This window comes from Spermophilus citellus (assembly GCF_964194105.1).
Source record: "Spermophilus citellus genome assembly, chromosome: 2".
In the NCBI taxonomy this organism is placed as follows: Eukaryota; Metazoa; Chordata; class Mammalia; order Rodentia; family Sciuridae; genus Spermophilus; species Spermophilus citellus.
Genome location: NC_138183.1, coordinates 5,842,207 through 5,854,400, shown reverse-complemented (window position 1 = coordinate 5,854,400; position 12,194 = coordinate 5,842,207). Strand labels below are relative to the sequence as shown.

The following is a 12,194-nucleotide window of genomic DNA, read 5'->3' as shown; positions in this document are numbered from 1 at the left end:
CTCTAGTGTTGTTATGTGGTCAGAGGAAGGAAACTTTCAGGGTGGAATTGTGGGGAGGGGGCTACTGTCCCTCCCATCAGAACAGGGGACACAGGACAGAGGCCACACTGCCTGTCCAAGAAAGGGCCTGGGCCAGCCAAGCATGGATGACGATCCTGCCTCTCACAGCCTCTGTCCTCAAGAATAGCAGGACGGACCTAGTCCAGCCCAGGGGCAGGCACTTCTGCGTCACTTTGGAGACCATCTGGCCCAAGCAGGTTGACAGGGGGAGACTTGAGCAAGGGTCATGCCCTTGACCCTCCAGGTTTGGGCCTCCAGGGTCATTTGGCCCACAGGGCAGCAGACAGCACTGGGCCAGGGACTCGGGGGCTCCTAGCTCTACCTTGGGCAAATCCCTTCTCCTCGGGCTCAGTTTCCCCATCTGTACAGTGGGGCCAGCCCAGGTGCTCACTTGGGCCCCGGGCCACTGATGGAGGACGCATGCATATACACACGGGTGCATGTATGTGCGTGCACGCACTGCCGTCCCCCTCCCTGGCTCCCTGGTGGAAGGAAGGAAGGGATATTTGGGGCCCTGGGCTCCTCCGTAGTTGGTTTAATTACAGGTTTTCAGCGCAGGCCGGTGGGCATGCATTGGGAAGGGGGGGAACTGCTCCGAAACCCTGTCATTTTCCAACGTCTGCGGGCCTCTTCAAAGGAGGGCATCTAGACATTTTCTCCACAAGCCGCAGAGTGGACTGTCGTGGCCCCAGCATGAGCATAATGACAGGCGCATTTTGCAGCAAGCTGGGAGTGAATGGGTCCGACCGGCTTGTCTCCTGTCAGATGAGTCATTATTATTTTTTTTTTTTTGTCATTTGCTGACAGTTTGGGTTTCATGTGTTTCTCTCTTTTTTCTCCTTTTCCCCCTGCCTGGAAAAATGGCTAGGTATCTACGAGACCCCAGCAGGGACCATCCTTTACCACGCTCATTTAGATATCGAGGCCTTCACCATGGATCGCGAGGTGCGCAAAATCAAACAGGGCCTGGGCCTGAAATTCGCAGAGCTGGTATACACTGGTGCGTGACTCTCCCTCCGTCCCCCACCCCCACCCCCACCCCAGGCGCTCGGGGGGGCCCCCCCCTCCAGGCCCACGCGCCCACTGCCTGCTGGAGAAAGGTGCAGGCTGAGGCGGTTTGGGAGGCCAGGGAGAAGGGAGGCCAATGCCTCTCCCTGGGATTGGTAAGAGCAATGTCAGGGAAGTGTCCTGTCTCATTCCCAAGGAGCCAGCCTGCCGCAAGATGTGCCAGGTGCTGGGTGCCGTGGGGGACACAGGCCATCCCACGGGTCCTCATGTTGCCCAGGAAACCTGTAGCTCATTTTATTATAGATAAGAAAACAGAAGCCCAGAGGAGTTTGTTCCAAATGACCTAGCCAGAAGTGGCCCAGCAGGGTCTGACCCTGAGTCAGACTGTCCCCAGGCAGAACCTGGAGCCACTCTGGTTACTGCCTGAGGGAGCCGCTGGACCAGGAATCCAGTCTGGACTCAGCATGGAACCCAGGGCCTCCCCGTGCTGAGCGGGCACTCCACCCTGAGCCACATGGCGGCCCTTTCTGTTTTATTTTGAGATAGGGCCTCCCTAAGTCGCCAGGTGGGCCTTGAGTCTGTGGTCCTTCTGCCTCAGTTCCCAAGTTTCTGGGATTTATAGGTGTGCACTACTGCCCCCAGCAGGAGCCAGATCTTGACCATGAAACCACTGCGGTGGCCACAGGCCCAGGCATAGTCCATGAGTGGAAGAGTCAGCGGGTGACATTGGCACCCACCTTCCAGGCCAGCAGACCCAGCCCCACGCCTTGCCCATCGGCATGAGCTGGAATCAGGCCTGCTGACGCCCATGTTGTACATCAGGGATTCCCCTGAATCCAGCCATCACCTGTTCTTGTTCAGCCCGTGAGCTAAGAATAGTTTTTATGTTTTTTTTTTTAATATTTATTTTTAGGTGTAGATGGACACAACACAATGCCTTTATTTTTATGTGGTACTGAGGATCAAACCTGGGTCCCGCCCAGGCTAGGCGAGTGCTCTACCGCTGAGCCACCATCCCGCCCCTGATTTTTATGTTTTTATTTTATTTATTTATTTATTTTTGGTCCTAGGAATAGGCCACTGACCTACATCCCCAAGCCCTTTTTAAATGCATTTTTATTTTGAGATAGGGTCACACTCGGTTGTTTAGGGCCTCTGTAAGTTGCTGAGTCTGGCCTCAAACTTGTGATCCTCCTGCTTCAGGCCCCTGAGCTGCTGCAATTAGAGGTGTGTGCCCCCAAACCTGGCTTACATTTTTAAATAGTTGGGAAGCTATTTTATGACTTGTGAAAATTTGACAAAATTCATATTTCAGTGTCCATAAATAATTCTAATGGGACAGCCATACTCTTGGTGTCCATGTGGCCTGTACCTGCTGTCTAGTGTTTTGATGCTTAACCACTGAGCCACATCCCCAGCCCTATTTTGCATTTTATTTAGAGACAGGGTCTCACTGAGTCGCTTAGCACTTTGCTGTTGCTGAGGCTGGCTTTGAGCTTGCCATCCTCCCACCTCGGCCTCCCAAGCTGCTGGGATTATAGGCAAGCATCACCGTGCCCAGCTGTCCAGTAGTTTTGAGAAACCAAAGGACCCAAAGAGCCTAAAGCATTGGCCTTCTGGCCACACACAGAAGATGTTTTCTGAGCCCCAGTTTGGAATAGTCACGTGTCTCTGATTTGGGGAATTGCTTCTAACAGCCCTGTGAGCTGTTGGGAGACAGGCTGCTGCCTGAGGGCGACCTTGACATCTTGATGATCATCATCACTCCCTGAGCTAAGCCCGGCTCCCCTCTCCTCCTGCCCTTCCAAGATCCACCATAGCTCCTCCCAGAGTCTCAGGGGCGGGGACCGTGGGCTGGAGTCACTTCTCACTGCATTGTTGTAGACAGCTTTGAAGCTGAGACCCCCTTGCCAGGTACAGGTGTTTAAATGCTATTGTTTCCTGCGGCTAGGGAGCACCACAGGATTTCAGCGCCGCAAGGTAGATTTTGGTTACAAAATGGGAGCATCATTAAGACGTGGCGGGGTGCAGCAGAGGAGAGGGCACCTGGCCCTGCTGTTCGGGGGGTGTCTGTAGAGGCCAGGTGGCCCCTTGCCCCATGCGGCTCTGGCGTTGCTTCCCCTGCTCCCCCGCTGTCAGGCCCTGGACTGGGAACCAAGGGCCGCTGTCTGACCATAGCTGAGGCTCAGGCAAAGACAGTCGTCGAAGGTCATGACGCTCTGTGTGGTGGCCTTGAACTCAGCACAGGCTGGCCTCAGATACCGAGTTCTTGGTCACTCCACTGGATCCCAGGGGAACCCTTATCAAGCAGTGGTCAGGGTGCCACAGCAAGGACAGGGGAGCCCTGGGTGTCTGGGGCACAGGTCGGCCCCGGGCTGCGGGCACCATGCCTCTGCGCCACACTGCCTGGGTCAGGCGCCCTCTAAATCCCAAAATGAGCTACAGCCATTAGGAGATTTAAAAGCAAACAAAACCACAGAGTGGAGGAGAGGGAGGATGGGGAGTCGGGCTCACCCCAGGTGGTTCTGGCTGGCTTTGACTTTGCCCAGGTCCTGCGATGTCCCGGCCCCACGGGCCTCCTAGCCAGCCTCCAGCAGCCACCATCCCCTCACAGCCCCAAGGGGGCCATTTATGTGATTTCTCCCAAGGGGCACATAGAACTGTAGACCCGGGCTTGGCCCCAGCACCCCACTTCCCTCCCTGTGCTAGACCTGGGCTTGGCCCCAGCACCCCACTTTCCCTCCCTGTGCCTAGACCCGGGCTTGGCCCTAGCACCCCACTTTCCCTCCCTGTGCCTTGGCTTCTCATCACCCCGTCTCTCTCGCTCCTGGGGAGGGCTGAGCACATGGACCCTGTCCAGCCTCTGATCTGGGCAGGAGTGGAGAAGCCAAATGAATGCCTGGCCTGGATTCTGAGCGTGGAGGCTGGAGACGGGGTCAGGCCTCTGGCTGGTTTACAACCTTCCTCCCTGAGCCTCCGTTTCTCCTCCTGCAAACTGCAGGGTGCCAGGCGGGGGGCAGCCGGCTCTCTTCCCAGTCCTGTATGGCTCCTCTGCGGAGCCACCACTCTGCCGCAGCACCTAGCTTCCTTGGTGCCCGGTGGCCTCAGGGCACAGGGTGGGGGAAACTGAGGCACAGGAGCAGGGGGAGGCCCTTCACGTGCCCGGCTCCTCCCCTCCATGCCCCGACTTCTGTGACCACCGCCTCCCTGCCTCTGCCTGGCCGTGTCTGGGCAGCTCCCTCTCCCCCTCCCCTGTCCCAGATGTCCTGGTCTCCCTGCAGGACCCCAGCTGCAGTTCCCTGGGGGAGACCAAGGAGGAGCAGGTCACTTGGGGCATAGCTCGACTCCCGGTAGAAGGACCATGTGTGTAGAGGGCTGGGCTGTCCCTTGAGGGCACCAGGAGGGGAGCCTCTGCAGCTCGGCCCCAGGCCCCACCCACAGCACAGGCGGGTCTCCCCAGGCAGCTTGGGCCAGTGTCACCGTCCTCATCCCAGGCCAGGTCCACTGGGAAAAGAAACCTGAGCCAAAGCCCCCCCCCCAGGTGGAGGCAGGAGATAAAGCTCAGGCCAGTTGCTCCCACCCATCTCTACTGCACTATCTCTAGCTCCATCTCCACCTGCCTTCCAGCCCAGGGGAACTTCATGGGCTAATTATCCCAAATAAAATAGACAGAGGGAAAAGGACACTGTCCCCTCCCATGGGGGTCCAGTGGTATGCTGGGAAAGCCCCGGGCTAGACTTAAGAATGCTCCGTCAGACCTGGGTTCCTCCGTGGTCTTGCTGTGTGGCTTTGGACAGGCCCTTTCCATCTCTGGTCCTCTGCCTCACTGTGCACAGGAAGTGCTGGCAGAGGTCGTGGTGCCAAACCGCAGATCAAAGTTCCCAGTGCCCTGGGCGCGCTCTCACTGAGTCTGCAGCCTGGAGAGCAGTTAGTCTCTCACTGTGTCAACGAGGAAAACAAGTCACAGGGGCCTTGAGTCACCTGTCGAGGCTGGGACCTCGACTGCCAGGACACTGCAGGGTGAGGACCCCACCTCTTCCCCCACACCTCTGCAAGTCACAGGACCCCACCCCAGAGGCCTGCCCCTTTCCCACGAGAGCTGAGCCGCTGCAGGTGCCCCCAGGCCCTGCTCCAACAATAGCCAAGGTCCCTGGGCTGACCCAGCCCCTTATCAGGGCAGGGATCTCGCACCATCTGGCCTGCAGCTGCCCCCAGGTAGGCTCACCTTCCCAGCTCTGTTTCACAGAAACCCTACTCCCGGGGCTGTCCCTCCCCCAGCCTGGCCCTGGCCACCTGCACCCTCCTTGGTCCTAGCCTTCCTCAGCAGAGACGGGAGGTGGTTTGTGGTGCCGTAGGTCTGAGCTGGCCACCGAGGCCAGGACAAATGAGACTGAGCACCTGGAGCTCATGGGGGCATTTCTCAGGCCTCCTGACTCTCTAGCCATGGAGGAAAGCTGCTGGCTCAGGGCAGGAGGCAGAGCCCAGGCCCCACTGGCACCATGCATGCCTGTGGCCCCTCCCCGAACCCTGCTGGCTCAGCCGTAGTGCAGGCTGCTCACGAGGAGGCCCAGAGCTGGTCCAGGTGAAGGACTCGGCGTGGGCCTCTGTTTTCCTAGTGAAAATGCTAGATGCTAATACCAGCGGCTATAGAGGGTGGTTCAGTGACACCAGGGGCCCGCCCGGCCAGGCCCAGCTCTTCCCAGAAGCAGCCCTGTCCCCCCACTCACAGGTGGGGAAATGGGGCAAGGAGATGAAGGCCATGCACATCCTTGGTCAGTCTGACCTGAACACCACCCAGCTGCCTGTCCTGGGCACCTGTGCTGCTTAGCCCCAGGGGCATGGGCCTCCATCCGTCCCAGGTCTCCTGCCCTCCCCAGCAAGATTGGAACCCCTAATGGGCCGAGCCAAGTGTCCCTTGCCTGGCCATGACACTGCCTAAGTGTCTGTGGCCACTGTCCTCTTACCCTGAGGAAGGGACTGCATTTCAGGGATAAGAAATTCCCCTCGTCACCCATACGCCCTTTGCAAGGTCACAGGACAGGGGTGGGGAGCATGTTCTTCTCCGGCCATTTACAAATCACGTCCTTCCCGTAGCCCCGTCCTCCTGGGCCCTGGCCGAGGCAGGCAGCAGGGACCTTCCCTAGTGTCCTTGTGTTTTCCTCCCCGCAGGTTTCTGGCACAGCCCTGAGTGTGAATTTGTGCGCCACTGCATCGCCAAGTCCCAGGAACGGGTGGAAGGGAAAGTGCAGGTGTCCGTCTTCAAGGGCCAGGTGTACATCCTCGGCCGGGAGTCCCCACTGTCTCTCTACAATGAGGAGCTGGTGAGGTAGGTGCCCCCTCTCCGCCTCCTGTCCAGTGTCACATCTAACTGGCTTCCTCAGTAAATGTGTGCCAGAGCACTTGTCACACGCGTGCCCAGAGCAGGTGAGGTGTCGTGGAGGACCACTACCTGGGTACCCACCTAACCATCCCCAGAATGTGGAATGAGAAAGATGGCAATGGATTGGGAGGCAGGACAGGGTGCCATGGCTGGTCTAAAACTGGGGTTGTGGAGATGTTGCCTGGATTGGAACCGCAGGAGTGAACCTGAGGGGGCGGTCCAGGGAGAGAGCTATGCAGACGTCCTGAGCCTGGCCGGGCACCATGGCGCTCACCTGCCATCCCAGCGGCTCTGGAGGCTGAGGTAGGAGGATCACAAGTTCAAAGCCAGCCTCAGCAACTTAGCGAGGCCCTGAGCAACTCAGTGAGACCCTGCCTCTAGTATAAAAAGGGCTTGAATGTGGTTGAGTGCCCCTGGGTTCAATCCCTGATGCAAACAAAAAAAACTCGTGAACAGACAGATTTGACAAGGTTAGGAGGTGGCTCTGAAAGTCCTTGAAAGTGGAGGGAGGTGGGAGGCCCAGGCGTCCTAGTTTTGGGGACCATGAGCAGCATGGGGTTAGCAATCGCCGAGTCCAGGGGATGTCCGTGAAGGCTCATGCATGTCGGCTTAGATGCCTTGAGCGCAGGTCTTCTGAGGCAGCCCGCAGAACCAGCTGGTCGGCCGAGGACACGTGGGTATCACAAGGGGGGAAACTGGGCTGAAGCCTGGGAGCGCGGCAGGCATGCTGGGCCACGAGGCGGCCGCCCAGAGGAGGGAGCCAACCACAGAGCCTCAAGGAGCTTCCCCCAAAGACCAGGCGGTGCAGGGAGCTGGGGGGCCAGGGAGAGCTTATCCACTCCTGGGTTTGCAACAGCCTGGGGGCTCTGCCTTCCCTGGGGAGCCAGGTCTCCTTCGGAGGTCACCTGGCCAAACCAGGGTGGGGAGCAACCCCTGAGGGACAGGCAGCCCCACCTGGCATGGGCCCCCACCCCAGCCCAGCTCAGGCCCAGGGCAGCTCTTCCCTCCCGGAGGCCGGTTGGGAATTAAGGTACGAGTTTTGTTTAGCAGTCAATATTATTTTTTTCTTTCCCTTCTCCTTGCCATGTTGAGTTGCCCCCCCTTCAATCTTTCTAAACACTTTATAAGCCATAAATATAACCGAATCAGTTTAGATCAGTCGGGGTAAATGTCAAATTATCTTCTCTCTTTCTCTCTCTGGCTCTTTCTTCCCTCCCCCTCCCAATCAGCAGCCTCTAATAATCTGTCCAACCCTTCATTAAGCCTTACAGTCTCACTGAGGGAGATTAAATGAATAAAGTAAAAAGGGAAAGGGGGAAAAAAAGAGAAAAAAGCAGAAGCATTTATTCTCACTGTGTCTCCGACCATTTCCCTTTTCTTTTTGATTTCTACATCGCTGCCTTGAAAGCCCCTGAGTGACAGCCTCACGGGGACCAGCGAGGAAGCCGCGAGAGGTAGCAGAACTGGAAATGCCGCGGCACAGTGGGTAGAAAGTAACGTAATTATAGAGCAGGTCAGAGCCACTCGAATGAGCAAAAATAAAAGCACAGAGGTTTTCTGCAGACCGTCAGGGGAGGCGAAAAAAATCATTGTAAACTCTTTTTCCACCTCCCCCCACAACATACCCCAAACCACAATTTTAAAAAGAGGTTTTTCTTTCCTCAGAAACACCTCTTGAAACTCTTGTGGCCTCGTGGGACAAGTCTGTTCCCAGTGGGCTCCTCTTTGCAGGGGTTGTTAGAGCCATCTAGAAGAGCCCCACCTTGGATGGGGTTGGGAGAATTTGGAGATTTTGTGGTTGTTTGGTGCCAGGGATTGAACCCAGGGGTGCTTTGCCACTGAGCCACATCCCCAGACCTTTTGATTTTTTTGTTTTGAGACAGGGTCTTGCTAAGTTGCTGAGGTTGGCCTCAAACTTGCCATCCTCCTGCCTCAGCCTCCCAAGCTGGTGGGATTACAGGTGTGCACCACTGCACCTGGCAAGAATTTATTTGGACTTGGGAGGGGCAGTAGTCAAGGACAGTGCGCCTTGTGGACAGGGAGAGGAAGGACTCTGCAACCCATCTTTCCCAGGCTGAGTCCTGGGTCCTTGCAAAGTGGGGGATATGAGGATGGGGGTGAGGCTGGCTATCCAAAGCCTGTTCTGTGGTTTGGTGGTGGTGGTGGTGATGGGGTGTTTAGACATTCATGTCCCCTCACACCACCCCAAGCAAGGTCTGCTAAAGCAATTTGAGGAGGCTGGTGGTCTTGGCCCAGCCTTTCCTTAGTGAGGGGTGTATGGAAGCCCAGCAGCTGCTCCCCTGCAGGAAGGGGGCCCTGGAGATGGAGGGTGGGGTTAAGGGAGGAGCAGCATGGGGTGGCTTCTGGAGCATTCCATGTCCCTGCTGCAGGGCCTGGGAGGCAGGGCCCAAGCCCTGCACAAGATGCAGTGTCTGGCAGGGCAGAGCAGAGTTTGCTCCAGTGGAAAGTCCACAGTCCACCAAGAGCCAGCCAGAGCCACAACTTCAGAACTGCAGAAAGTGACAGATTCCCTCCCTCTCCCCAAAGAGGGCTCCTGAGGGGACAGGCCACCTCCTTGTCATCAAGAACCTTGAGACTGAGGTCATCCTGAGGTTGGAGTTCTGCAAACATGAAGACAAGTGACTGATTCCAAGTGGGACGTGTCGGGGACCCCTTGCTCTCAGAAGCTCAGGGTGGCCTGGTAGAGTCGGCCTGAGACCGTGGTGCCCAAGTGCAGTTACTAACCAGGCGCTGGGTGATGGGTCGCATGGACCCGTGTCCATGGTGGACACCCAGCCTGGGCAAGGCAGTGTGCTCGACAAGTCCCAGCCATGGTGCCCTGTAAAGCTGGCTGTGTCGCTGTGAACGGCCACCACTGACTGCAGCCCTAGGAGCCTGTGTGAGGCTCCCCCGCAGTGGCAGCAGAGCCAGCATTCGAACCCAGGCTTGAAGGACTGCCGTGGGGGTGGGGTCGGGGGAGAAGGCTGGAAGAGGAAGGCTGTTGGGTCTGGAGGGTGGCGCCTGCAAAGGGCGTCCTGCAGCCTGTGACCGGCACTGTTCAGGTGGTGGACGCCCAGGTTCCAGGGTGGGTTAGGGGGACTGGCTTGGGGACAAGCAGGGAAACGTGGCTTTACTGAGATGCTGGTGCTGTAGCTGTTGGCATCCTTGCAGCTTGAAAGGGACCATCGGGCTGCACTGTGCACCTTCGGGCCACTGAATGTCCTCAACTTTTCCTGGACCCTCCCTGGGGGCAGAGCTGGCTTGGAGGCCTCCTTGGTTTGCAGATGGCGCGCTCTGGCTTAGAGGAGGATTCCATAGGGTCGGTTCTGACTGAGTCCCCTCCCGAGACCTGGCAGCCCCCTGCCTGTCACTGTGTACCGGGAAGAGGCTGCTGGGAGCCCTGTGGGACCTTGTGGCCCGTGCCAGCCCAGAATAGGGCTCCTGGAATCCCGTGAAAAGCCACAGTGCGGGAGCCAGGGGGACCCACAGAGGCCTGGGTATTGACAGGGTGGAGCTCCCCGGGCCGTCCTCTGATTGAGGACAAGGCCCCGTGGGCTGACAGGTGTCCACCTTCCTTGCAGCATGAACGTGCAGGGTGATTATGAGCCCCTGGATGCCACCGGCTTCATCAACATCAACTCCCTCAGGTGAGAAGCTCTGGGCCCTGCTGGGTCCTCAGAGTCCCCAGATGCGGGGGGAGAGGGGAATAGGCTCTGATGGGACCTTGACTCCCCTGATGGCTGCCCTGCCCTGGACAAACCTACCTTCTTGTCCATGTGCCCACAGTAGCCCCCACGCCTGCTCCGCACCCAGCTACTCCCATCCTCAGTGGGGCCGAAGGGATCTGTGACAGCCAACAGCTGCAGCAGAGCCTGGCATCCCGGTTCCTGGCTCCTGTCCTGTGCCTCTGACACTCACCCTAGCCCCTTCAACCCCAGGACTCCTCTGTGAGCTCCCCTGGGCAGGGTGGACAAGGAAATGGCTTAGCAGTACAAAGTAGCCATTATGTCACCGCCCTGGGCTGAAGGTCTAGTGGGAGACCCCCTAGCCACTTGGCTCTCCACCACTCGGGAGATATATGTGGTCTGAAGTCCCTCAGACCCAGGTTCAAGTCCTGGCTTTTGCAGTAGGGTCTCAGACCCCTTCCCAACCTCTGCGAGTCACAGTGAGGGTGTTAAACGCACCTGCTGACAGGTGCAGGGAAGGCTCCATATGAGCTCAGGGGAACCAAGCACATGGCAACCCTGGCACACAGGAAGAGCCCAGTGCCCAGCAGCAGGTGCCCCCAGCCCAAGGCCAGTGTCCTCAAGGGCACACAGGGTCATTCATTACCAGCAGCCACTGCAGACTAAGCCCCCACCCCAGGCTCAGTCCTGGGTGCCTCACTTAATCCTTACCCAAATTTGCAATTCCCTGGAAACAGTCTCAGAGTGGTTAAGTAACTTGTCCTGGGTCACCCAGCTAGGAAGTAGAAGGCCTGCCCGTCCAGCTTTGGGGTCAGGAAGAAGGTTAGAGCAATGTGCCCGGGACAGAGCCACTCTTCTCCCCCAGAGTCACCTCAGACACTGACTCCAGCAGGACCTCCCTGCAGTCACCTCCCCCTCCCCCACCCTCTAGGCCCTCCTGTGTATTGGATGATTCTGTGAACCCTTTTAAATGGCCCAGCACACACCGGGATTTCACAATGGCCTCTTCCTTTCTCCCATTGCCAGTTAAATGCTTTGTCTTCAACAATGACAAACATGTTTTCCCCCTAAGATAAATTAATTACCTTACCCTGATTGGAGGGCAGGAGGGGCCAGGATGGGAGAGTGGAGAGAAGAAAAAGACAACTTCTCAAACATCTTAACACACAGCTGCCCCCATGGGGTCCTGCCTGGACTAATTGAGCTGAGTGCCCTGTTGTTACTGTTGATTTACATTTTTCTTTGTTTTGAATCTGGTTTCCAGGCTGAAGGAATATCACCGGCTCCAGAGCAAGGTCACCGCCAAATAGAGCCAAATAGGCCTGCTGACAGGAGGAGCAGGGCCTCCTCACTCTGCCCTTGCCCAAGTACAGGCGCTAATTGTTGTGATCATTTGTAATTGTGACTTGTTCTCCTGGCCTGGCAGTCTCGAAGGGTTGCCCTGGGCCCCAGCTTTGTTCCCTGGTCCCTTGTAGCCTGAAAAAGTGGTCATTGAAGAGAAGGGTGGGGGTGGCTGCAGGGGGGAGCTGTGAAATGACAATTTAAAAAAAGATATATTAATCTTTTGTTTCTTTATTTCTACCGAGTGGTGTGTGTGTGTGTGTGTGTGTGTGTGTGTGTGTGTGTGTATGTAAAATCGTGCTTTCCTTACCCAACCTGTGTTTTCTGATTCAAGTGCTGCGTGGGGCCTCCATGTGCCAGAGAGGGTGTTTACTGGCAGAACGGACCCCTCTCTCCTCCAGCAAAAACTCCAGAAGTCCCAGTGCGGGGCAGACCCCACCCCAACAGCCTGGGAACTTGTCTCCAACAGTGACCCTGTGGCATGTGCCAGGGAAGCCATGGAGAGGTTCAATGACCTGCTTGGGAGCATGATGGGCACACAGCCATTTCCTAGGGTGCGCCTTTGCCCGAGACCCACAGGGAACCCCTGATATGGCATCCCCGACTGACCATATCCCACCTTCACCCCTCAGCAAAGTGGCTTATGATTGGCCTAGAGCAGCCTAAAATATGCAGTGAGAAGCTGGGCAGAGAGAAGGAAGGAGCTGGCACAGAATGTA

At 57.2% G+C, this 12,194-nt stretch overlaps 1 protein-coding gene across 3 annotated transcripts in view; it reads left to right on the top strand.

The window, feature by feature from the left end:
- Positions 1 to 11,686, top strand: part of ASS1 (argininosuccinate synthase 1) — a 45,905-nt gene extending 34,219 nt beyond the window's left edge. For all 3 annotated transcript variants that reach the window (XM_081281767.1, XM_081281768.1, XM_081281766.1), the window contains exons 13-16: positions 929 to 1,060; positions 6,238 to 6,394; positions 10,030 to 10,095; positions 11,399 to 11,686. In XM_081281767.1, coding sequence (XP_081137893.1) covers positions 929 to 1,060; positions 6,238 to 6,394; positions 10,030 to 10,095; positions 11,399 to 11,444 — 401 coding nt within the window. In that variant the 3' untranslated portion in view covers positions 11,445 to 11,686. The remainder of the gene's footprint in view (positions 1 to 928; positions 1,061 to 6,237; positions 6,395 to 10,029; positions 10,096 to 11,398) is intronic.
- The last annotated feature ends 508 nt before the right edge of the window (positions 11,687 to 12,194 follow it).